Source organism: Saccopteryx bilineata, chromosome 1, assembly GCF_036850765.1.
Source record: "Saccopteryx bilineata isolate mSacBil1 chromosome 1, mSacBil1_pri_phased_curated, whole genome shotgun sequence".
Taxonomy (NCBI): domain Eukaryota; kingdom Metazoa; phylum Chordata; class Mammalia; order Chiroptera; family Emballonuridae; genus Saccopteryx; species Saccopteryx bilineata.
This window is the reverse complement of record NC_089490.1, coordinates 343,544,135-343,571,967: the sequence shown is the minus strand read 5'-3', so window position 1 is coordinate 343,571,967 and position 27,833 is coordinate 343,544,135. Positions and strand designations below refer to the sequence as shown.

Below are 27,833 nucleotides of genomic sequence, written 5' to 3'. Positions count from 1 at the left end.
AATCAATGAGTAAAATAAAAGATAATTATAAATATTAGAAGGAATAATGGCTATAAAACCTAAGTGTTATACACATAGTCATTATGCTGACAATGATCTTCATTTTGAGTATCTCTGATTCCAAGAATGGAATGAATCCAGCAAGAGCTGCAGAGCCAAAGCCTCTCTGGTAAGCCATGGGCTGCCAATTAGTACTATATCCCTAAAGAGATTGTAAGTTTGATATGAGTTTCACTGACAGACTAGGTCAATCAGTCCTGTTATGTGGTAAATAAAAAAATAACTTAACCTGTCTGATTAGTTAGTATTCTCTGCTGTAGAATAAGACAAATAAAAACAAGTATAGCCCAGAGCTATAGTGTTATAGTTTCAGACAAAGAAACTAGATTGGATATAATTAACCGTCTTGTAGTTTTTTAATTTCCTTAAAGAATAAATATGACAGGCCCTGGTCATTTGGCTCGCGGTAGAGCATCAACCTGGCATGTGGAAGTGTCGGGTTCAATTCCCAAGCAAGGCACACAGGAGAGGCAACCATTTTCTTCTTCTCCCTCCCCCTTCTCTGTTTCTCACTATCTCTCTTCTCCTCCCACAGCCATGGCTCAACTGATTCGAGCAGACTGATTCGAGCACGTTGGCCCAGGGAGCCCTGGCCTCAGGTACTAAAAATAGCTCTGCTGCAAGCAGCCCCAGATGGGCAGACTATCAGCCCCAGACAGGGGTTGCCAGTGGATCCCAGTCAGGGTGCATACGGGAGTCTGTTTCTGCATCTCCCCTACTCTCATGAAAAAAAAAAAAAAAAAAAAGAAATAAATATGATAAATTAAATCTTTCGTCAACAATCTCTTTTGAGAGAGAAGACTATGGAGATTTGGACCAAAAGAGAATTCGGGACTGGTAAAAATTCCTCCACTGACATGAACCTATTCCTTCCTGACAAAATTTTTTTTAAATGCATATTTCTGGTCTCTCACCCAGCACATCGAAAAGACGTCTATCAACTTGGACTAACTAGGGAGACAAATATTAGGGTCCAAGAGACACTTAACAGAGCAGAGCCCATTTACCTGGTCACAGATCTAAAACAATGCCAGTCCAGATTTAAGCTGTGCTGAATACTGTGTAGCTACACACTGTGCTAAGGTACCTTCAAAATTCCCATCTTTAGATAAAGCCTCAGAACATCACATATTTGGAGAAGAACAAATATGGATGAAATTCTCTTCTGGGACAACTCATAAAAACCACAGATTCTTAATGGCAATACCTTCACTGAATGCTCAGGTTAAACCACCCACTTCTGTCCTCCCACAGAAGCTGCTCCTCTTTTCTTCAGCAGACTAGGAGCTATTTGAGGGCAGAGTCTGAGCTTGTATACTTCTGATTACACAGTTTAAGTCTCTTGATACCCCAGCAAAGGCAGGATCAATAAATTTATAAATCTTCTAATTCCATTACCAGAACACATATCCCTTCAATAACATGGTCATGCATTTTACTGTTCAGTTACCTCCAGTGATGAGGAACTCACTATTTTATGGGATAGGCCACACCCTTATTGGACAGCTTCTTAAAGCCTTCAATAGTTTGTCCAAGCTATATTCTCTGTATAAAAAGTTCTTAAGAGAGAAGGTAATAACTTCCATAGGATTCTTCAGAGCTGGTCCTAACCCATATCATAAACAACCTCCCCCTTAAAGGAGAAGGCTTTATTCTCCACAGCTATCAACAGCATGTGCTGGGAAGGTCAAAGTACAACTCCTTTCCTCTTTAAAGACACTGAAGCTCACCCATGTCTAGGACACAGAACAAGAAATCTGGCAGAAATGAAATGTAGTTGGCAATACAATATAAATAGTAAAGAAATTAAAGTCCAACGCTTACTTAGTCCAACATCACCTCAACCTGTGTTGTCTCTGAATCTCAGGCAAGAAGCTAATTTTCTTTTCTCAAATATGGAAGAAAAAAACAGGACATGATAGAAAGGGCACCAATGTCAGTGCTAGGAATATTCAAATCCAAAACCCCCATTTGCTACTTACTGACCTACTGTTCCTGGACTAGTTATTAACTTCTATAAACCTCAGTTTCTTAGATAATAAACCCTACCTCACAAGTAAAGCATAATGCAAACGCTCATAATAAGTACTGTTATTATATTGAAGAACAGAATTCCAATGAGCTAGAATAAAAGGCTGAAAAAATCAAAATGTGATTTAATGACAGCTAAAAAGTTCTACGTTACCAGTTTAAGGTAAGCTCATGTAAAAAAAAAAAAAGGCTCAGCGATTTTAATTGACTACAGACTTACTAAGGATCAACAAAAACACAGGCCTCCTAAAGAAACAAAATAATGAATGGAATCATTAGGTTGTATGACTGTCACATTTTACGAGAATGCAGACAGACTAGAAGTTATTCAGGAGGGTGAACATGCTGAGGAAAGATCTGTGATGCAGAATGATTTAAAGGCCTACAGATCTGACCCAGGCAGATGGGCTGAAGGGCTTCCCTAAGGCAGAACAAACAAATGACCAGCTGTTAGGAGCTATAGGGCGGTAGGGTTCAGTCTAATCCAGAAAGATTGTGCAGCAATCAGAGGTGTGTGCAGGGTATGCAGGGTTGGAGGCATAGAGAGAGCTAAGCATCACAGAACATTCTTAAATGGAGGCAGTTCTGAGTGCTGGTGTTGCCTTCTCCTTTAACAGCTCCACCACAGTCCCAAAGGCCCTATCTCTCTGATAGGACCTCTCCATACCTGTCCAAGTAGTTCACAATATTTGGGTTCTTATTTTCCCTCATTACCAGGATCTCATTAATAATCAGCTCTTTCTTCGGCTGCTGCTGAAGGTTCATCTGCTTAATTGCCACCTGAAATCAGAGTACATTCAACATGCAATTAGAGTCACTCAACATTTATGGAGCACCTACCAAGTACCAGATCTTAAACACTAAGCAAGTATGATATGGTCTTATCATTAAAGAATTCACAATTTGTTAAACCACATACATATATAAGAGCAAATCACCTTTGATAAAGGAGCCAAAAACACACAATGGAGAAAAGAAAGCTTCTTCAATAAATGGTGCTGGGAAAACTGGAAAGCCACATGCAAAAGAATGAAACTTTACAACAGTTTGTCCCCTTGCACAAAAATTAATTCAAAATAGATCAAAGACCTAAATATAAGACCTGAAATAATAAATTACATAGAAGAAAACATAGTTACTAAATTCATGGACCTTGGCCATAGAGAACATTTTATGGGGGGGGGACATAAAGAGGGACAAATATAAGGTGACAGAGGATGATTTGACTTTGGGTGATGGGTATAGAACATAATCGACTGTCCAAATGATGTGGAGATGTTTGCCCAAAATCTATGTACTCTAGTTGACCAATGTTACCCTGTTAAATTTAACAGTCTAAATAAAAATTTAAAAAATAATAATAAAGGCCCTGGCCGGTTGGCTCAGTGGTAGAGCGTCAGCCTGGCGTGCAGAAGTCCCGGGTTCGATTCCCAGCCAGGGCACACAGGAGAAGTGCCCATCTGCTTCTCCATCCCTCCCCCTCTCCTTCCTCTCTGTCTCTCTCTTCCCCTCCCGCAGCGAGGCTCCATTGGAGCAAGGATGGCCCGGGCGCTGGGGATGGCTCCTTGGCCTCTGCCCCAGGTGCTAGAGTGGCTCTGGTCGCAACAGAGCGACGCCCCGGAGGGGCAGAGCATTGCCCCCTGGTGGGCAGAGTGTCGCCCCCTGGTGGGCGTGCCGGGTGGATCCTGGCCGGGTGCCTGCGGGAGTCTGTCTGACTGTCTCTCCCCATTTCCAGCTTCAGAAAATACAAAAAAAATAAAATAATAATAATAAAGTACTAAAGTACTTATCAAATCACTGAATTTTCTCTTTCCCTCTTCATTTCTGAACATTTGTTGAGTACCCACTGTGTGTTAGGCTGTGTGCTTGGCATCAGGGATACAGAGCTTTCAATGAATTCTCAAGTTTCTAGCCATACACATCCTAACTAACTATCATGAAGTGGGGGTTTTCTGGGGATAAATTTCCTCAGCTTCTGTAAGTCTATAAATGTTTTTATTTCCCCTTCATATTTGAAAGATAGCTTTGATGGATATAGTATTCTTGGCTGGTAGTTCCTCTCTTTCAGTACTTTAAATGTTGGAGTCCAATCTCTCTGGCTCGTTGAGTTTCAGCTGAGAAATCTGATGATAGCTTAATGGGTCTTCCTTTATACGTTATATTCTTCTTTTCCCTAGCTACCTTGAGGACTTTTTCTTTGTCACTGATTTGTGATAATTTCATTATGATTTGCCTTAAAGTAGGTCTGTTTGGGTTGAGGTAACTCAGTATTCCGGTTGCTTCTTGGATTCAAGGCTCTAATTCTTTCCACAGGCTTGGGAAGTTCTTGATTATTTGTTTGAATATGTTCTCCATCCCCTTCCTCCTCTCTTTTTCTGACATACCCATTATTCTTCTACAGTGGTACCTTGAGTTACGAACAGACTAACATATGAATTTTTTAAGATACGAGCTGCGACTCGGTTCATATTTTTGTTCGAGATCCGAGCAAAATTCCAAGATACAAGTCATGATTCGGGAAGCTGCCGCTAGTTGGTGCATTGGAGCACAGGTCCAGTATCGGCAGTTTGATATACAAGTTGACTGACTTATGAACTCGGTTACAGAACAAATTAAATTCGTATTTCAAGGTACCACTGTATTGCTCTTTCTGATAAAGTCAGACAATTCTTGTAGGGCTTTCTCATTTTTTAAATTCGTGAGTCTCTCTTCTTCTCTCTGTAGTATCTCTAGTTGCCTGTCTTCAATGTCACTAATTCTCTCCTCTATCTGGCCTGCTCTATTAGCTAAGCTTGTTCACTCATTTTTCAGTTCACATATTGAGTTTTTCATCTCTGTTTAATTCAAGAACATAAATACCTAACAGAACAACTAAATGAGTCTTTCCAGAAGCAACAAGAAGTATAAAGGATAAATAATTCAAATTTTTATGGATAAAACCTTGACTCTATTATTTCTTCAGGTCAAGTATGGACAGTCTTCTACAGAGATCCAGTTCAACAAGAAGAATAGAAATAATTCTTTTAAATCCTTTGACCATTTCTATTCCCTACAACAAGTGAGAAAAAATTACTTTGGAGTAGGATCTCCTATCAGGTTTGGTTTCTAATCTGCCTGCAGGTTTCTAGTAACAGTTGATAGTTGATGGTCAGCTTTTTCTAATGTCTAAAGGGAAACACACTGATCTAAAGATACATAAGTATAATAAGCCCTTATAACACATGTTAAGATTTTGAAGCCAAAGGAATGCCATTGGAGTTCCCCAGGCCATCTTGAAGGATAGAACAGTATTTATGAACCTCACAGAAGTCACTGCCAGCAGCAAAAAGGAAGAAGAGAGGCAGGCAGAGGAGAACATAAAGACTGTGGCAGGACATCAGGGCTACTTTTTAATACCTACTGACTATGGCCTAGGCTACATGCCCTTCACTTAATCAGGTCCCTCCTATTCAAGCCAGCAAACAGAAAAAGAACTGAACTGGAACTCTGAGAACTGAAGTTGTAGGACTGAGTTGCCACTTACTGATCTTTATCAATCACAAACTCTCTAAGACTCAGTCTCTTCATCAATACAGTGAGGATAATAATACCAACACTGATTCCCTTCTTCACAGGATTGTTTTGAGAACTAAATGAGATAGTCGCTTTTTTATATTAATATATGAGTAACATATATATATATATATGAGTAACACATATATGTTCAGTTCACATATATGTGTTACTCATATAAAAAGGAAATTTAAACAATAAAGTAAGGCAACAATGAAAACGTTAGTCATAATAATAACTGCATCTGACAAGCACCTGGCACAGAGCAGCAAAAGTGACAACATCAACAGGAACAACAGCAAAAAGCAACCACCCTCCCACCACTACTATTTACCTACTGTGAATACCTACTGTGTACCAGGCGCTATGTTAGATGCTGTACTTACATTACCTCAGTAAAACTTAACAACAACCCTGCCAGGTAAAAATTATTACCTGCATTTTCAAGTGAGGAAATCAAGGCTTAAGACATAAGAAAATTGCCCAAAGTCAGAATCAATGCCAACAGGTTGATATGACTTCAAAGCCTATTCCAGTCTATTCTATTATACATGTTCCCTCTAAAAAATGGGCTTGAAAAATAATTTTTGAATCTGTTTCAAGAAGACTTCCCACTACTAACATGCTAATCTTCCTATAGCTGACTGACAATAGCTCTGTTCTTCCCACCTGGATTGCCCCAATAAGTACTCACTCACAAAGCCTAAGAGCATCTTGCCAACTCTACTAAAGATTTATACTCCCTGAGGCAGGAAATGAGGCCTCCCTGACCATACTGCATTAGCCACCCTAATGGACTCACTTCCATTCATACTTCTGTAACCACAAGGCAGGCACATAGTAAAGTCAAGTTTCTGTTTCCTGTGGCCAGCTTCTCACACATGCAGCCTCCAGGAACTGCAGACCATGAGCCAGCTTTCCATTACAGACTGTAAAACCCAAGAGGCCAGAAATATGACAAGGGGCCCTAGTGCCTAATCTTTGCTCTGGAGTGGCCTTGCAGCCCGGAAAGCCCAGGTTTAGGTTTTAGAATTAAAAATTTCTAACCCAATCCTTGCTACTGTACAACACTACAAAAATTAAGCTCCCTGGGCCTCAAATTCCTCATCCGTAAAAAGGAAATAATATTACCTCATAGGGTTCTTTTTAGGCTTGATATAACCTCCTCTTTTTCATCTCTGTCTCCAGGTCACCTTATTTAAAAGTGGCGCAATGATACCGTCCTTCCTTCCTTCCTCACCATTATTTTAACACAGATTCCTGTCAGCACTATAAGACTTTCATATGTACAAAATGGAAAGGATTGTCTCTTACATTAATATATGATTTGGGGAGTGAAGGTGAAGGGTCAGGCAGACAGTGATATCCTACATCCTCAGCCTGGCAGGGATCTCCCCAGCTTCACAGCCCCCCAAAGCCACTTATATATGATTTCAATGTCTCAGCGTTTGCACTGCACTGACCTTCCACATAGGTCTTATTTCTTAGCACAAGGCATGGCATAAAATAAATGTTCAGTAAACACTATATAGAATAAATATGTACAAATAAAAGTTAATATGTAATTAAGTATATGACTTATTTTCACATGCGCTGCTTTACTAATTTCTTTCAACACACTTGTGAGGCATATGTGATCATGCACATTTTATAAATAAATGAAACTCAGGCTCAGAGAGATCAAATGATTTGCCTAAGGTTATATAAGTAGCTAAAGGAAAACATTTACATTGTTAAATTCTTACCTCAAAGAACAATTAATAAATCCTTAACCATGATAATATTTTTAAGTGTTTTCTGAAATAACTTTATTTCTACATTTTTCATTCAGATGTGAGTTGAATTAGGTATTACTATCTTGGACGTGTTGGGCTTAAAAAACATATATAAACTATTCCCTCCTATCAGCTTATGGATACTGCTGTACCTATCAAAAAATGCCAGGTTCCCTTTTATGTACTTAACACAATAATGATATTTTTTAAAAATTGGCTTACCCCTGATAGAACCTCAATATTTGGCTTAGACACTTGTAAATGATTGACCATAACACAGTGAGATATATCCTGTCCATATTAGCCATGACTTCTCCAGTGTACCAGAAGATTTCAACCACCAAACATATAATCGGGTCCTAGTAGCCTTCCTCAGAGGAGCCAAATTTTACTTTCATTGGAACTAAAGGTACCTCTCTAATTTCTGAGCACCAGTACCCTCTAAACTATGAACTTGCCCAGGCAGCTCCCATATATTCCCTTCATGCCTTCCTTCTGCTGAAAATAACATCTTGGGTCAGCAGGTCCTGGCAGGAAGGTCAGAGTTCTCCCAGCTGAATAAAGTGAGACAAACAAAGAGGTGCTTCCAAATGAGGACTTCAATGTCTACTGGAATCCTGGACACAGAGTAATGGAAGGGTAACTAGATTAGGTGTCAAGAGACATGTGTTTAAATATCTTCTGTATCACATTTCTCTCCCAAGCACCAAACTTGCATGAACAGTTATTCAGTTGGCAGTTCCAGAAGATCTCTCAGGCAGAATCCAACTTCTGCAAACCTACTCTTCCACCTTTCTTCTTTCTCCTTGATTAATAGCCATCACTTGTGAGTCATCTTCACACTCAGTGAATCACCAATTCTGTCGAATCTACCTAACTGACTCTCAAATCCATCCACTTCTCCCCATTTATACTATGCTACCACCTTAGTCCAAACCACAGTGTCTTGCCTGAAGTGATATAATAACCTCCTGACTCACCTGTTCCACTCACCCCCTCCAATCTGTTGTCCACACTGAGCCACAGTAGCTTTTTACAAAATCTATCTCACCATGTAACTCCTCTGTTTGGTTCTAGTCTGCTATAGTAAGAAACTAAAAGTATCCCTATTGAGCTAAGAAAGGTTAAAATTTAACCAAAAATAAAAAGAAACAATAAAGCTGAAGGAGCAAGAGTTGTAGATACTCACCTCTTGTCCTGTGGCCACGTCCATAGCAGTGTATACAGTGCCTGAAGCACTGGACAGCAGGTGGGAAAAGGGGGGGGGGGAAACACAGGTATTAAGTCAAGTGATATCGTCAAATGCAGCTCTACATACAAGCTGGCAATGCAAATGTTAATAATAACAGCAGCAAAATAATCTTCCCCACTGCCCACCCCCCATCTCCTCATATTTGAGAGGTAGTAGGTGGTAGTAAAGAGAGTACAGGCTCTAGTGGCCAAAAGATCTGAGTTCCAAACTAGAACTTCTATCTAGTATCTACTAAACATATAATCTTGAGCAAGTTATTCTCTGAGCTTCACTGTCCTCATTTGCAAAAGAAGATAAGAATATAAGAGAATTTATTTATTTTGAGAGACAGACAGATAGGGACAGACAGGAAGGGAAAGAGATGAGATGCATCAATTGTTCATTGTGGCACCTTAGTTGTTCATTAATTGCTTTCTCATATGTGCCTTCACCGTGGGCTCCAGCTGAGCCAGTGACCCCTTGTTCAAGCCAGTGACCTTGGGCTTCAATCCAGAAATATCTGGGCTCAAACCAAAGACCATGAGGTCATGTTTATGATCCCACACTCAAGGTGGTGAACCTGTGCTCAAGCTGATGACCACAGGGTTTTGAACCTGGGTCCTCCAAATCCCAGGCCGATGCTCTATCCACTGCGCCAACCGCCTGGTCAGGCAAGAATGTAAGAGAATTTAAATCAATTAGTTCCTAAAGCACTTGCCAAGTGCTTTCAAATACAATAGGTCTTCAATGTACAAGGTGGGGCAAAAGCAGTTTTACAGTTGTTTGTATGGAAAATAATAAAATAATTAATAATACAAGAATAAACTGTTTCACATACTCACCACTGTAAATCTAATTTTGCCCACCTGTATACTAGTTTCCTGCTCTGCCTTCTCATCTCCCCTCCTCCATCTCTCTTAACAAGTTGCTTTCATCTTTTGTGACCTAAAACACTTCATCTGTAAACCAGGCTGTAAGATTACATCTATGATTTTCAACTGTTTGTTAGGAGCAAAGGGAAAGTGGTCCTAAGGAAATTTTCAGAATGAGGTGGGGAATGGCTCATATTTTTTAGCAAAAAGGGATATAGACTTCTGGGGTAACAGTACTATTCTGTTTCTTAACCTGGGTGTTGGGTACATGAGTGTGCTCACTTTATAAAAATTCATCAAGTTGTGCATTCATGTATCTTAGATTCAATTAAAATTTACATTAAAAACCTATAACTACAAAAAAAACGGTAAAAACTTGAAGAACTACGCTGAATAAAACAATTTCAAGGTGCCCTTTCCAGTTTGATACTAGGAACCTTTAAAAGAGTGTTTTTCAATTATTTATGCTATCAGAAAGATATGTGAACTTTATTTTGTAGTTTGTATTATAAAACAGGTTTGTATTTTTCACTTTTTCAAACATAAAATATACTCTTTCAAATATATATGCTCCTAGACAATCTGATACTTCTACCCCACCACCAAGATATCCTCACTATACATATATGTGTATATACACATATGCACATGTGTGTATATGTGCATGTACATGTATGTATATCTATATGCATGCATGCACAAAAAGAAAAATAGTGGGAAGGATTGAGAGAAATACTAGAAATAATGCTAGGAAAGTAGTCATGTCCACTCTAACTAAAAACCTCATTTTATGTATATAAGTATGAACCCTGTATATTTGTAGGTGATAATATGCAGCAATATTTATAACTTTACATGTCACATATTAGATATGTAAGATGCAAACTAAAGAAATTTAATTCCACATATTGCAAAAAAACGTATTCTAGGCAAGCCCTGAGATTATGCTTCCCGAAGAAATGAGGCCAATTCAGGGAGAAAAGTCACTTGTAAGTTTACCTTGCAGCTAGAAATTATGGTCACCAGTTTCCTAACCACCACTTTTTAGTTGGGACCCTAGCTACATGCCAGAAAAAATGTGATCATGAGATATGGGCTATCAAATAAGGATTGGATTATCTTCATTGGCAGTTATTTCCCCACTGACCATCCTAACTCTAGTCATCTTCTGTCATAAAGCTGGTGTCTCTCATCCCATGCCGACCCTCCTCCATCCCACCAGATGCACTATTCTTAACAGGCAAATATGCCCGGGCCTTGGGGGATGGACATTTAGGGACTATGTCTCCATGATTACAGAAGTCTAGAAAGCTACTCAGGCCCACTGGTTAGTACTTGATCATTTCCACCTTGAATAGACATATAATTAGACATATAAATTGAGTCCCCCCCCAAAATCTTCAGGTCTTACAGGGAAGAACAAGCAAAAATTATAATAGCACTAATTCACCATATTTATGTGGCAATTATTTTTTAAAAATCATGGAATGTGAAAGCATCAACATAGGTGATTAATAAATATTTCATTTCCCCTTTACACTGACAGACCTGTCAAATAAGCGAGGAAAACGCATTTTGTAGATGTTGACTATTTATGAGCCTCACGTGTCTGAATTTTTTTTAAAAAGTCAAAAGTTTTGGAGGTGAAAGGCCCTGAATCTACAATTTCTCTCCCTTAAATTTATGGATGAAGAACTGAAGTCCAGAAATAGGACCTGACTTGCCCACGCTTGTCCAAGCACCTTTCTGCTACATTCTCAGTATCTCACTGTGATTGGCTACAGGAAATGCCACTCCAGATTACTCTCCATTTCTTTCTCAAAATGTTAATGCCCTATACCAGTTAGACTTACAAAAGCAAGTCTTATAGAAAAAGCAGCCTACCAGGAAAAAATGAGATTCATTCAAGTCCAGAGTTGTTTTAAGGATTAAACAACAGATGCAAATAACAACTGTATACCGTAGAATGCTATACATGTAAAACACCAATATATTATACAATATTTTATCTTATTTTCAGAAGTTTTTGGATGCCTAAGAAAAAATTAAAACAGAAAATTTCAATGATTAAGCAACAATGCTTTCATTCAGCTGACAGTGAGAGCTCTCTATAAGCCAGATACTATTTTCAGTTTCTTTTTCATTTTAGCTATTTCTGTAGGTCTATAGAAATAATCATTATTTTTCTTTTTCACAAAGAGGTATAACTTACCTAAAATATTTGCAACAAAAATTAAGTGAACTTGATGATTTTTCAATATGTATATATCCATGTGTCCAGCACCAACACCCCTGAAGGTTCCTTCATGCCCCTTCCCAATTAAAATGCCCCCTTAGGCACAACAATGTTTTTTTACTTCTATTAGCATATATTAGTTTTGCCTCTTCTATAACTTCATCTAAATAAAATCATAGAGTATCTGCTCATTTATGTCTGGCTTCTTTTGCTCAAAAGAATGGCCGAGCACTTTTAAGACTTAGCACAGATTACAGCTGACCCTTGAACAACACAAGGGCTCTTACTTGTTATTGAAAATCTGTGTATAACTTTTGACTCCCCAAAAACTTAACTAGTAATAGCCTGCTAGTGACTGGAAGCCTTACCAATAACAGTCAATTAACTGTATTCTTATAATAAAGTAAGCTAGAGGAAAGAAAATGTTATTTAAAAAATCATAAAGAGAAAACACATTTACAGTATTTATTGAAAAAACTGCGTATAAGTGGAGCTGTGCAGTTCAAACCTGTGTTGTTCAAGAGTCAACTGTATTATCATTCTTTGTTTGACTATCTCCTTCCGTAGACATGAGGTCTTTGAAAGCAGAGATTGTGTCTGATATGCAACTGTATTCCCAGTGCCTATTACATAACAGGACGCAGTTCAGCAGAAGGGTCTACAGTTCTGAGAACCTTCCATTTCATATTAGTGCTGGTAGCTCTCAGCACCAGGGTAAACAAGGTTAATCTGGAAAAGCAAAACTGTAATTTGGGAAGTATGTTTTATGCTAAGACAGTGAATGGTTTTTCCATTCTCAATGCAGGGGTATTTTTAGCAATGTGATCAGATAATGGCATATCTCTCACTTTAAGCATAATTCTGCCAAACCTGAAGTCAGCCTATCATAACACCTGCAGATGAGATGGGCAAGGGGTGAAGTGGAGAAAGAATAACAAGGTTTAGGAGAGGCAAAACAAAAGTAAAATCACCAGTACACAGAATTTTAAGTCATTTCTCTAGGGAAAGAAAAGTCCCTACTAACCCTTGTCCAATCTTCTCAAACCGTGTATATTTCTTCTTAGGATCGCCCACACTCACTATGCTCCCTTTGAAAGAAACAGAGACCATGAATCATTTTTTTCCCAGATCAAGATACAAAACAGGCCCATGTTTCCCCAAACCCTGGAGTCGACAAAAGTACCTCCAATACCCAGAAGCCATACTCAGGAGGTACTCGGCTTTCTCCCATTCGCTGCGTCCAAAAGTTTCATTTCCTTACACTTTTATTCATAGTAATCTATTCCATTTCTAAACTCCTAAAAGCCATTTTTAAATTCATTCATTCAATAAACATTTACTCATTTAATATGCTCACTTACATGTGCCACACGCTGTGCTGTGTACCAGGAATAAAGAGATAGATGAAACAGTTAAGACTGTCTCTGCTCTCAAAAAGCTCAATTTCATGGAGGAGACAAACAAGCATAAAGTTCCATGAAAATATTATTATTGTGCTAGATGGCAAGGGAGTACAGAAAGAGGCACAAAATACAGGTTGGAAAGGCTTCAGACAGGAAGTGATACCTGGATTGATTTTTACAGGGTAAGCAGGGGTTAGTCAGGGAGACAGAGTTGAGAAGCAGTCACAGCAGGAAGTAGGTCAAGTGCAAAGACACAGAGGTATGAAAGGGTTCACTGAGTTTCACATTTGTATTCTAGACATGGTGAACCTGAGGCCACAGAAGGGAAGGTACCGCCCCCCAAGGTCACAGAATATTGGTATCAGAGCTAAGATTAGGAGTTTGATTTTTGATCTTCCAGTCCAAAGTGCTTCTCGCTAATACCAATTACTAAGACTTGGTCCTCTTCATATACATTATCTCACTTGATTTACACATAAGACAGGTATTAACATCCCTATTTAAAAGATAAGAAAAAGGAGGCCCAGAGAACAGTAAAAATTTGCCGAAGTCCCCAGTCTGTGGCAGGGCTGGGGCTTCTACCCAAGTGTCCTTAACTACCAGGGCAGTCTGCTTTCCATAATGCTAATTTTTTCAAATCTGGCTTAGAGAAAAAGACTACATATAAGAGAAAACAGATGTCTAGGTAAGTGGCTTTTCTTATTTCATCATATCATAAGGGCTCTGGGCAATTGTTAAAAGAGTGAATTTATTTTTTAAGTCAAACAAGAATTACCAGGAAGAAAGTGAGAGCTGCTAAGCAGGAGAACCAGAAACCTCTGCTTCGGAGAGCAATGCCACCTTGCAGATTTGGCCAAATCAGTTACATCACATCTTCTTTAGAAGTAGACAGGCACAAAGAATAAATCAGAGACCTTTTCAAATGATTTTTTTTCAAGCCCACAGACCAACATAGTTCTTCCTTCTAATATAAATTCTCTTGCAGTTTACTGGATCACGAAAACAAGCTACCCTAAAAGACCCCTCGTTATGGCCATTAAAGAAAGTAACGTCTTAGTTTTCACCTGAGAGCAAGAGGCAGCCAGCTCTAATTACAGGACAAGTTGTGTTCTAACCCCAGCCCTGTCACTTGCTGGCTGTGTGATTTTGGGACAAGGTATTTAGTATCCCTGAGCCTCAAAAACCTTAACTGCAAAAAATAAAGACTATAATGTCTGTCTTCACAAGGATAATAGAGGGATAAATGAAAAAAATCAAGAAAATACCTTGCTTGTCATTTGGTACATAGTACAGGCCCACAAAATGTTAGTTCCCCTTTCCTCTTTTCCTACAATCAAGATGGCAGAACTGTCTTCTCCTAGGTCAATGGCAAACATACAAATAATAAAAAAATAATAATAATCAATCATAGCACTCTTTCCCACCAGGTATAGACAAGGCCTCAGTCTTTCTCAATACAACATTCCAGATTACTCACTAGCTAAAATCTATTTGTCATCTATATAAGTCACACCTAAGTTCTGAAGTGAGCTATCCACACTCTCTCTTACCACATTCCCATCCTAATGTGGGATTCAATCAAGGCTGGTGAGACAGAGGAGGTGAGTAAAAGGTCAGGGTGAAAAGTACAGTTTGTGGCTAAAATACAAGCATAGCTAACTAGCGAGACAAAGCAAGCCTAGGACTAAAACTTTATAGCAACAACATTCTGTCTCTGTGCTCAGCTAAGCATATAGTAGAGGAACTTTCAGAAAGCTACAAAGTGCTTACGTAATTTCTCCAAGATCTCTTCATCAGACATTTTAGGTTTCTTCTTCTGCTTCTCAGTGTTCCGGGTCAGAGCATCTGGAGGAGTGGTATTACTCTCAGTAGGTGAAATAGGAGATGTAGCCACGTCCCGAGTTGGAGTGACAGGAAGTGGTTCAATCACAGACCGTGTGTATACCTGCATTGTTGGTACAAGCATTTGGCAAGTCCAGCCTTTGTTAGCATAGGGCAACTCAGGAGCCTCTCTTAATTGTGTGCTACAACATCCTTAGCAGAACAAATCCCAACAAACTCATCCCTTCTCCTAGAACAAAACCTATGTTCCTCCCCCTCTGTGCCAGGCCCATCCTTTGTGCTTGGAATGGCTTTCCTTGTTCTCAGGACAGGGGTTAGGTGAGAGTCTGAAGGCTGAAGAGACTCAACACAGGTTAGAAAATTAATTATTTTGTAAAAGGATTAAAATCATGCCCAACAGATATTGAGCTTTCAGAATTTTGCTAATACTTTTATATTTCCTATTCATTTACTCAAACATTTGCTGAGAATCTACCCTTTGCCTCACTGTACAAAATGGTGCCCTATCCTCTTGTGAATAAAGTCTTGTGAGAAAGTTATAACTACAAGGGCCGACAGGGATAAATGACATTAAAAAATAAGCAAACTGTATACTATTAAGCTTTAGATAAGTTATTCCTCCTTCCCCTAGAAGATCCTTTAAGGCATTTATCAGATTTTTTGTTCATAAAAATATCACTACTATCTTTTGACCAGTCTATACACTCTATAAGGACAGTGGATGGGTCATTCATCCCTGAGCTCCTGTATCTAACCAGCTACCTAACAAAAAACATGCATTTAGATAAATGTTTGATGACTCAAGGAATAAATAAATGGGATTCTTCAGCTGAATCTTAAAGGATAAACAGGGTTTTAATAGGTGAGAATGGGAAGGAATTTAAGTCAAGACATTTGAGATCAGACCAGAGCTTCTTTCCTAACTATTCTAGCATAAAGATTTCTTAATTTTCTACTCTTATATCTACAAACTATATCCCTGGCACCTGAGGCCTGTACTTTCATGCTTTATCCTCCTTCTTCAGTTCTCCTGACATGGCTCCTTGTCAGGAGACAAACCGTGCCTTTTCCTTCTCTAGCAGTCTCCTTCACTGGCTCCCAGCACAGACCTGCACACACAGAAAGGCCACTGTGCTGTGGCGGAAAGCGACCTGGACTTAGTATAAATTACCTGCTTTCAATCCTAGCTCTTTTGCTCACTAAGAGAATTAGGGCAGATCAATTTACCTCTCTAAATCTCAGCTTTTATTTTTCCTTCTATAAATTAGGAATTAACAATGAAAGGAATGCTATGAGAATCAAATTTATCAATTCGTTCATTCATTCAATATTTACAGCTTTTCTGAATCCTGCCAAGAACTATATTATGCACTGTAAATACATATATATACTTATTTTCTCTACTTTTGAGGAGTTCATGATTTAGTAGAGAAAAAAAATTTTAAATGTACATGCCTGCAAACCAAAAAAGGCCATAGCAATGTGAGGTATCTGGACAACTCCAATTTTGAGGTCCATTTTCCTTAAGGCGGCTTTGTGACCTACAAAAAGGGCGATGCCACAGATCCTGTTTATAAGTCCTCATCCTAGAAGGTCATCAAAACTCCTTGAATATTCTCCATGTCATCTCCCACAGTCAGTCAACCAACTTCTGCTTAAACTCCTCCCTGAAGGCTCTAATCCAAAGGCAGCCTTTTTCCATATCATCACAGAGTCTAAGCCTAAGATCATTCTTTCATTACAAAGCTATCTGTCATAATAAAAAGTCCAAAGGAAAAGAAAAAAAAAAAACACTAGTAGAGTATCATCTGATGACAGGTCAGTGCTCACTGATGCTAAATCAAGTAAAATATATGGGGCCTGTACTGTGCAAAGTGAGGGCAGGACTGTAGCTATTCTGAAATGAAAGAACCTCCAACGAAGTTAAATAAAAATCACTGCCAATATCAGGCCTCAAAATGCACTCCGGATGTCCAGCATATTAATAGCACTAACGTACTTATCAACTCTCCTGGGTCTGTTGCTATCATCAATGCTGTTCTAAGAGACTGAACGCTGCACATTTAGCAGAGAAGAAAAGATCTGCAGCCAGCTGATTTGTTGCTTCCCAGGAGACTAAAATAATTTATGTTAGTCCCGCACTGAGTAACAGTAATTCTGTATGTCTTCCTGTCTGTGGAGAACAGACTAAGTAAACGAAGGCTGGGCTGGTATAAACACCAATTATTTATTTAGGACACTTTGGGACTATCTGCAAACCCATGATAAATATATATACTACTTATTGTCTTGAATCATAAAGAAAATACCTTTCAATCAAACTGCTTCAGTGATCTCAATAAGTCCAAAATCTAATGGCCACTACCAGAGTATTAAACCTCTAGGCCTCACGCATCAACACCCCCCCACACACACACTGCCTCCATACTCTAATCAATCACCAGGCTCTCCCCATCTCCAAAGACTCACAGATTTTGTGTGCTCTGGGCGGGGAGCAATCACTGGAGGTGGGGTAGCATCATCGTCATCATCTTCATCTTCTGAAACTGGTGGCACTGCAGGGGTCTCAGACACAGTCTTCACATTCTGTATAGCACAGAAAAAGCTAGATTCAGCAGGTCCAGCTGACCTGGATCTTAAAGTACCAGGATCAAAATCTCCCCACCTCTCCCCCAGAGAAGCCTCATCCTGACACCCCTTCTGAAACCCACATCAGCCTCGGAACTCTCCACCTTTGTGTAGCCAGTCAAGAAGTCAGTCGGCCTCCCTGCCCTTAGTTACCACTATCCACTCAGTGCCTCTTCCCCATCCAAAGCTAACTGCAGATTGGGAAGCCGGCTTACAGCTTTTCCACCTGCCTTCTCCAATCCAAACCCCAAAGACAAGCTTATAGTGCCTTCTTTTGAAGGGATCAAAAGTTTGGAATTTTTAAAAATTATCATTATAATTCCTCAGAAGGGATGAGAAGTTTGGAGTCTTACAAAGTTTATCATTGTCATTCTTTACTCCTGTCTGATATGGTTAGTGGAAGCCAGACAGGCGCCGGCCTCTCCTTTTCCCTTCTTTACCAAAATCTACCATACACTCATTATGTCCTCAGGTGTCCTCGCCTCAGCCTGAAGATTCAGAACATCAGGAGCCCCTTGTCTCAAGAGAACAGTGAGTTTCTCCCTGGACTGGCTGCTATCATTTCATTCAGCTTTGCCCTGTCCTGGAATGAACCTTATCAGCAGGACTAATTGCATCTGCTGTAACCTCAAACAACTTGATTTTCACATGCAAACTGTAACAAAGCTGGGCCAAGAGTAACAGGTTCTGGGGCAGGTCCAGGCAAAAATATCATACCATAACTGTTCATAACACTGATTCAAGAGACAAAGTAGCTCCAAAACATGAGATGCTTGGTAGAGATTAAATGATTACAGCATAGAAGCAGAGAGGCAATAGAGAGATTTTAATACACCTGGATATAATCCAACAGTTTCGGATATCTCAGAGCACATATTTGTGCTCAGTAAGATACTGCGATGGGTACTGTTGATGTAAAGGTATGAGGATGAAAAGGGGCGGTTCACGTCCTGAAGCAGCTCATCATCTGATGTAGGAGACAGAGGGTGAGTTCCCCTTCTGCCTGCCATTCGGGGCTTCCAGAAAGAGAGAATCAGTAGGGAATCAGAATGACGAGGGATAACGGAAAACTTACCTAGTGGGGTACCAGACTAGCACTACCGTTACTGTGTGGCCGACTGGCCTCTACCACGCTTTCCATACTAAGCTAAGGAAAACTGGCAACCTCACAGATTTTAACAGGACCTCTGGGCTGGGCATAACTTACAAACTGACAGTGCCAGGCCTATGTTAGCAACTTTGGTGACCATAGGCAATGACTCTTTCTTTTTTGTCTCAAGTTTCATCACTTGAGGAATGTGGAGGAAAAGTACTAATATAATTATAATAGGTCACTTTCACTTCTAAAATCCAACAGAGGTGTTCTCCCCGTCAAAGCATATATTTTGATAGTTTTCTTCTCTAATTTCTTATCTCCCCACTATTCCTCTCAACAAAATTTAACTAGGAACTCAAAATAGGAATTAAGTTAATTCAGCAGCCTCTTCATCATCAGGTTGTGGCCTTGGGGCACGCTGATGTATACTAGGTTTGTGTGATGTAACACTAGGTTTGTTTGCCGCTTAAAACCCTGGAGAGAAGGGGATTTCATCATCTTCCTTAGCAACACATTCTGTTTTCCCAGGTGAGGGCTTTGAGTGGTAGTATTAACAACTACTGCATTCAAGAGACACAGGTTTTCGTGCCAGATTTTTATTTCTTATCCCTGTGTCCATGGGCAAGGCTGTCCTACTCTAAGCCACAAGTTCCCCATCTCTAAAACCAGGATAATGACAGCAGCTCTCTACCTACCTCAGAGGGCCACTAGGAGGAGGAAATGAAGTGATGTGGGTATGAGGACACTTTGATAATGGTAAGAAGCCAGAAGAAAGAAAGGAATCAATTAAATTGTAGTTATGTCGAATAACCACAAATCACTGCTTTTACTTACTTACTTACTTACTTACTTATTTATTTTTAAGTGAGAGTATGGGAGATACAGACACAGGCTCTCACATGCACCCTGACCAGGATTCACTCACAAACTCCCTTCTGAGGCTGATGCTCTGCCCATGTGGGGCCACTTGCAACTGAGTTATTTTTAGTGCCTGAGGCGGAGGGTCCACAGAGCCATCCTCAGTGTCAGGGGTGATGCACTCAAACCAATCAAGCCATGGCTTTGAGAGAGGAAGGAGAGAGAGAGAGAGAGAGAGAGAGAGAGAGAGAAAGAAAGAAAGAAAGAGAAAAGGGGGAAGAGGAAAGGTGGAGAAACAGATGGTCTCCTCTACTGTGTGCCCTGACCGGGAATCAAACCTGTGACTTCCACACACCAGGCCAATGCTCTATCATTGAGCCAACCAACTGAGGCGCATATATTTCTGCTTTTAAAAAAAACAATGAGCCCTGGCCAGTTGGTTCAGTGTTAGGGTGTCTACCCAGCATGTGGATGTCCTGGGTTGATTCCCGGTCAGGGTGCCCAGGAGAAGCACCCATCTGCTTTTCCTCCCATCCCCCTTCGCTTCACCCATCTGCTTCTCCTCCCATCGCCCTTCATTTGGCTCACGTGCTCTCTCTCTCTCCTCCCCTCCTTTGCAGCCATGGCTCAGTTGGAGCAAGTTGGCCCCAGAAGCAAAGGATGGCTCCATGGCCACCACTTCAGGCTCTAAAAGAGAGCTCGAATGCTGAGCAATGGAGCAACGCCCCAGATGGGCAGAGCATCACCCCCTAGTGGGCTTGCCAGGTGGATCCCAGTCCAAGCACATGCAGGAGTCTGTCTCTGCATTCCCTCCTCTCACTGAATAAAAAAAAATAAAATTAAAATTAAAAAGACAATGACTTCAACTCATTCATTCACTTGGTATCAGGCTCTATTCTATAGTTTGGGGCTATATTGAAAAACGAATTAAAGTCCCTGGTCTATAGCTTACATTTTACAAGAGGAAACAGTCAAAATTAACCAACATGCTAGAGAGCTGTGATAAGATAAACTATGAAAGACGAGAGTGGTTGAGATTAGGGAACTATTACCCTAGATCAGGGGTCCCCAAACTGCGGCCCCCTGAGGCCATTTATCCAGCCCCCGCCGTACTTCTGGAAGGGGCACCTCTTTCATTGGTGGTCAGTGAGAGGAGCATAGTTCCCATTGAAATACTGGTCAGTTTGTTGATTTAAATTTACTTGTTCTTTATTTTAAATATTGTATTTGTTCCCGTTTTGTTTTTTTACTTTAAAATAAGATATGTGCAGCGTGCATAAGGATTTGTTCATAGTTTTTTTTATAGTCCAGCCCTCCAACAGTCTGAGGGACAGTGAACTGGCCCCCTGTGTAAAAAGTTTGGGGACCCCTGCCCTAGACAGAATATTCATGGAAAGGCCTCCCTAATCAGAAGTCAAATAAGCAGTGGACTGTACAAGCCATGGGACTCACTGGGAAAAAGAATACTACTGGCAGATGGAAGAATTCAATGATTTTAAATAAATTTTTAGGGTTGCTCAATTATCACCATAATTTAGTTTTTTGGTTTGTTTGTGAATAACACTACAGAATAATTCAACTGGACCAATTGAAGAAACCTCCCTGTTTTGTCCTTAGAATTTAGGCTGGTCACAAGCAGAGAAGAATCTTCTAATCTCCTGCTTTAAGAATAGAAGTTTGACTACTAGTATTCTAGGAGCCCAGTAAGGGGAGAGGATGAGTGTTCAGTATGCATATATTCATTTAATTATGGTTTTTGATATGATACTCTTATTTTTAACTGTGCCTGACATCCTATCCAGAAATCCTCAGTTTTACCTTCTCTAGAGAATAAACCTCCAGTTTTCTGCTAGGGAAGAGAAGGGCAATCACTCAGTGGTATAGAGCAGGGGAAGAGATTTAGGGATCTGACTGCATCTTAAATAACTTCAGTTGCATCTGCCGTTAGTAGTCTCCCCTTCCACTCTATGTCATCTCCAGAGTGAGAAGTGCTACCAGTTTCTGAGCTTTCTGAGGATTCTATGGTTCAACCCTTGGTCAGGACACATACAGAAACAGATCGATGTTTCTCTCTCTCTCTCTTCCTTTCTCTCTCTCTCTAAAATTAATAAATAAAAATACATGCATTAAGAAAAATGTTTTAATCAGCTTTGCTCACTGTCAGCTTATCTGTCGTTCTGCTTTCTATCTGCCCTTGCCTCCTATCTTGCAGCTCTTGCCTCATTTGCTGTTCTCTTCATCCTTCTGGGTTTAATGCCTTTAAACAACCATTCCTTTATTACAGTTCCAGGGAGATTTACAGTTTCTTTAAATAGATGCCCATGTTCAACCTGCCATCTTTACCGGACATTCCTGAGGAATGTTCCCTTTTAACTCCTTTTATTTCTATATTATTTAAAATGTATATTGAGAGTTGACTGGTTTTACATACACTTTAAAATTTTTACTTTTACAAAGCTGCTTTGTTAAGGTATTAGTTACATATCATACAATTCACCCATACAATTTCAATGATTGTTATTAATTTTTATAAACTTGTGCAACTATTGCCACAATCCAGTTTCAGAACATTCCCATCACCTCCAAAGTCCCCTTGTGCCCTTTTACCCGTCATTCAAACTCCCATGCCCAGCTCTACGAGACCACAGTTCTTCTGTCCATCTGCAGATTTACCATTTTTATATATTTTATATAAACAGTCTCATAAAGCATACGGTCTTTTGTGTCTAGCTTCTTTCACCTAGCATAGAGTTTGAGAGGTTCATCCAGATTGTGGCATTATCAGTAACTTCATTACTTTTTATGTTTGAATAATATTCCATTATATTGATATACTTGTTTTTAATCCATTCATCAACTGATGGGCATTTGGGTGGTTTCTACTTTGGGTCTATTATGAATAATGTTCATATGCACATTCATGTACAAGTTTTTGTATGAATGTATGTTTTCATTTCTATTGGATATATTCTAGGAGTGGAACTGCTAGGTCATATGGTGACTTTATCCTTATCTTTTTGAGGAACTGCCAGACTGGTTTTCACAGAGGCTGTACATTCCCACCAACAATTATGAGGGTTCAAATTTTCTTCCTTCGATTATTTTTTTACTCCAGTGCCTCAGTTCCCGAATTCTTCTAAAATCTCCTTGCTTAAACACCCTTGAGTCCCTTATTCTCAGATTTTTCCATCTATGTTTACAGCTTATATCTTTAATTTACTGTTAAATGTATTCGGTTTTTAATCCTTGTGGATCTATTTATTTAATAATAATTTTAATTTCTAAGAATTCTATTTAATTCTCTAAGATGTTAGTTTAGACTAAAATGCACATTCAACTATATCAATCCCCTATTTAAAATATTCCTTAGCTGTAGCACAAAGTCCAAGATCTTTGGCCTGAAATAATGAATCCTTAACTTGGCTTTTGGTCATACACTGTCAGACATGAAAGCACTGTCCTTTTCTCTGGCTGGTGTCATTACCTGTGCTTACCTGACACCATATTATAAATCCTTGTTTAAATGTCCTGGTTCCTGCCCTGGCCGGTTGGCTCAGCGGTAGAGCGTCGGCCTAGCGTGCGGAGGACCCGGGTTCGATTCCCGGCCAGGGCACACAGGAGAAGCGCCCATTTGCTTCTCCACCCCTCCGCCGCGCTTTCCTCTCTGTCTCTCTCTTCCCCTCCCGCAGCCAAGGCTCCATTGGAGCAGAGATGGCCCGGGCGCTGGGCATGGCTCTGTGGCCTCTGCCTCAGGCGCTAGAGTGGCTCTGGTCGCAATATGGCGACGCCCAGGATGGGCAGAGCATCGCCCCCTGGGGGGCAGAGCACCGCCCCTGGTGGGCGTGCCGGGTGGATCCTGGTCGGGCGCATGCGGGAGTCTGTCTGACTGTCTCTCCCTGTTTCCAGCTTCAGAAAAATGAAAAAAAAAAAAAATGTCCTGGTTCCTAATTTGTGAGATCAACAGCAAGAACCTGACTAGTCCTCGACTCCTCAGCCTATCACACAGTAGTTGTTCATTTCATAAATGAGAATTCAGGCACTAAAAGGCATACTATCTGAGCTCTCAGACCAATGCCACAAATAACAGAATTTTAGAGCCAGAAGGCCCTTAAAGATCACGTTTGTTAATGGAAAAAATCTTTAGGACACAATAACTCTGTGCAAACTTCCCTGAACTACCAGACAGAATAATCACTCCATCAAATATGACCCCCATGGTACATTATTTATACCTCTCTTGTAGCCCTTATCCCTATAGTGTATTGTTAATTTTTCTCTTAAGGACTGAGACAGTATATATTAATTTTTGTATCACCACCACCTGGGCACAAAGAAGGTGCTAAGTAAATATATATTTACATATGAAGGAATAAATGAATGATCAGGAGAACTGAATTTTGTATTGGTTTCTACTGTTAACTCAACAGTAAAGAGCAAGTCATTTAATTTCTTTGAGTTTCGATTTCTTAACCTGTGTTACAGGGATAGCAATCCTGTCCAATTATTTCACAAATCGAGGAAATGACCCATAAGAAACCAATATAGTAAATAATGACATGCTACTATACTACAAACCATATCCCCCATGTAAAACTAGTGTGGAAATATATAGAATACTGAGCCACAAGGGCAAATGTTCTGAAGTAGAAAATAAAATGTCCTTGACAGGCTGAGTGATTTAAATTGTAGATACTAAACCAATACAGGTTTTTACCAAGCAGGTGTTATCCCCTCTGCCATATGGCATGAGCCCCAGGGCTCCCTCTTCTCGCTGACAAACAGCATAGCTATGGCTTTACTGCAGTCTCCTTTATAAGACCTTTCTGACATCTTCTTTCTCAGTACCCTGCCACAGTGAAAAGAATCCTGCGCTAGCATTCAGAAGACCCTAGTTCTAATCTAGCTTTGTCACAATCACTAATTATGAGTCTCCAGTAAATTTTGTTTTTCTACTTCTGAAATGGAAATAATAGTTTCTTCACAAGATAATTGTGAAGACTAATTAGGCATACACACACACACACACACGCACACACACATATATATATAAAATTATTAGCACAGTGCCTGGCACATATTAGCCAGTCAATATATGATACCTGTCAATTCTCCTATAAAAGCATACAGATAGCTGAGCCACAAAGCGCAACTCAGCTTTCTTCAATAATTAACTATTTTAGAGTAGTAAGAACATCCCAAAGATTTTAATATTTGCAAATTCCTCTCTATCTTCTAAATATATCTCTTCCATTTGATGAAAGAATGAATCAAAGGAAAGCAAGATTGGCAATCTGATACCTATTGCCATTAACCCTTCTCAATTTCAGTTTTATCACCTATAAAACAAAAATAATAATCCATCTCATTAAACTCCTGTGAGGATTAAAAGAAATAGTGAATAAGTATGCTATCAGGCACTGGACATGTGAACATTTTTTAAAATTGATAATCGTATCAATATCTCTGAGTAAACCAATCCACATTTCTAAAAGCATGGTTTAAAGTATTTTAATGGTGACTCAATATTGTGTTAGAACTTACTACTCCCCTGCTTAAAATTCTTCACTAGCTTCTTACTACCTTTCAGATAAAGTTAAAACTCCTACATGATATGACCTGTTTATCACTCCTCCTTGTCATCCACTTTTAGTCCCTTCGTACTTCACATTCCAATCATAACAAACTTATTGCAGTTTCCTGTACAAGTATACCTTGTGAGTTACCTTGTCATGGCACATGCTATTTACTCTATCTGTCTGGAATACCCTCGTCTACCCTTAGTTCTTACCCTAGATAACTAACTCATTCAGCTTGGATTCTACCATCAAGAAACATTTTCTTCTACATCCAACCTTTCATTTAGTAAGTGGTTACCTACTAGATGCCATGCACACAGCAATTAACAAATCAGACCTAGCCCCTGGCCACATAAATTTCTAGCACACTGCACTATAACTGTTTGTTGTTGCTGTCATGTCACTCACAAGACTAGGAGGTTAGGAGGAATTGGGACACTGTCTGATTCGTCCCTGTATTGCCACTTCTCCATAGGACTTGGCACAGAGTAGGGGTTTTTCAAATGATTGGTAAATCAATATGCTATAACCACTTTGTTCAAGAGACAATCTCAGGTATAAAGAATAGCTGCTTACTATTTAAAGACCTATTCAAACACATTGCCATATTTTATTTGCTCTGAGAAATCAGATTTAAAAGTTGAAAGGGACAGAGGGGTCTTTGAGGTCATCTAGTTTTAGTTTCCAGTCCTTCATGTGACAGGGCATTCAGAGGAAACCTTAAACGAACAGAATAGGGTCCCTTCAACAATTAGTCCTAATCCTGGTTTTGATAACCAACCAACCAAAAAGAGAGAATTCTCTTCAAAATTCAGATTTATGACATGTCCAAGTAAGGCAAGTGCATCGTCCTCTTTTCATCGATGAAAAAACTAAAGCTCAGAAGGGCAACTGGCTTTCCCAAGGTTCAAAACTGCAAAAGAAAAACTGAGCCTAGAGGCCAGTTCTGGTCCCAAGATTAGGATTTCTAGAACAATAAAAATTAAAGCTGGAAGGGATACCTACTGTTTATTAAGTCCAACTCCTTTGTAGTTGCCTGTACAGAGAGGGACTCTGAGGCCCAGGGTGCAGGAGTAACCAAGATGAGTGCCCCCAGCCCAGGCTCGGCATCTATCACACTACCTCTGATCCCTCACCACCCTACCTGCCCATATCAGAAGAGAGGAAATAAAGACTTACCAAAGTGTTCGAAGAATTATAATCCTCAGCTAATTTATCTACAAAGGAAAAAAGACCAGGGATTCAGTCAGTAAATAATTACAGTTAATGTTCTTGAGAGCTATGGAAGCCTGTCCAGTCAAGTAGTGGCCAGGCTCAGAGAATAACAACAGCATTATTGGTACGATGGGCCCAACACCAACAATGCTAAGCACATTATACACACTACCTCCCTTAACCCTTGCTACAGTTCTGAGTACTATTATTACGTTTACTTTTATAGACTTGGAAACTGAGGTTCAGAGATATTGAGTAACTTGCCCAGGGTATATACAGGTTATTTGAGGAGTCAAGATTTGAGTCCTGGTCAAACTCTAAATACTATGCTAGAACTACTGTATATCCACATCAGCAACTATGTCATCATTAGGCCTGGATGGTCAAGGAAGTTTCTTGCAGTCTAAAAGAAAAAAAGAATTCATGGCTGACACTGTCCTGACTCATCCATGACAAATTACGAGCAGCCTGTAGCTTCAGCTTTTAGAAATATCCTCTACATTCATGTCTATTTCCTACACAGAAAGGCATTAATCATGTCAAGTCTAATTAAAGGCAGGGTCTTGTTTCCAATAATAGATTCAAACTCCCTCAATGAGGGAGGGAAATTACCATATTTCATTGATTCTAAGATGTACATTTTTTTCACATTAACATCTCTGAAAGAGATGTGTCCTACAATCAAAGGCACCACATGTTTTAATTGGCCACTTTTCTTATTTAGTGGTATATAAGATAATGATGCACCTTACATTCAGTGATATATTTGACTTATATGAAACATATACTCAATAAAGATTTTAGCAAGAAAAGTTTAAAGACCCAGTACTGTGTTTGGTTTAATTCTTAAATTCCTGACAATGCAAGAAGAAAGTGACTTTGCTGGTTCACCACCAATGGAATTAAGGAGGAGAAATATTCGACCAAATCCAACAATATTCCTCACCAAGAACCAATCCAGAGAATGTCCAAGATCCTGATTCCATTATACTGTAAAAGAAAGTGCCCAGTATGGATTCTTTGATCTTATGACAAACAATGAACCCACAAGCTATGACAAAATGTTCTTAAAACAAGTCCTGAACAGCCAGCTGTACTCTGGAGAAATCAGTTCAGGATATACTTTAAACGTATTTATTCTTTTTGCCCAAAAGAACATCAGTTTAGGCAAAGCAAAGCACAATACTGTGCTCTCACTGCACTACCCCAACCTTATGTACTGCTAATGTTTTTGAGGACTCGGTATGTTTTTATAATAAATATATCTCATTCATATAAGATATAAGGAAGCATTGCTCTTTTTAACTATAAAATACAATTTCTATACATCAAAATCAAATTTCATAGCACAGAATAACAGAGCAGACAGTACTTCTAATCCCTTCATTTTATAAATGAAGAACTAAGATTCAGAGAAGAAAAGAAAGTAACTCAAGATCACATAAATCAGTGGCAAAA

General features: G+C 39.5%; 1 protein-coding gene across 4 annotated transcripts in view; it reads right to left on the bottom strand.

The window, feature by feature from the left end:
* PAK1 (p21 (RAC1) activated kinase 1) overlaps positions 1 to 27,833 on the bottom strand; it is a 170,495-nt gene that overhangs the window by 13,420 nt on the left and 129,242 nt on the right. For all 4 annotated transcript variants that reach the window (XM_066249597.1, XM_066249589.1, XM_066249579.1 and 1 more), the window contains 6 exons: positions 26,340 to 26,377; positions 17,472 to 17,588; positions 14,931 to 15,105; positions 12,782 to 12,845; positions 8,608 to 8,656; positions 2,759 to 2,871 (listed from right to left, as the gene is read on the bottom strand). In XM_066249597.1, the coding sequence (XP_066105694.1) occupies positions 2,759 to 2,871; positions 8,608 to 8,656; positions 12,782 to 12,845; positions 14,931 to 15,105; positions 17,472 to 17,588; positions 26,340 to 26,377 (556 nt within the window). The remainder of the gene's footprint in view (positions 1 to 2,758; positions 2,872 to 8,607; positions 8,657 to 12,781; positions 12,846 to 14,930; positions 15,106 to 17,471; positions 17,589 to 26,339; positions 26,378 to 27,833) is intronic.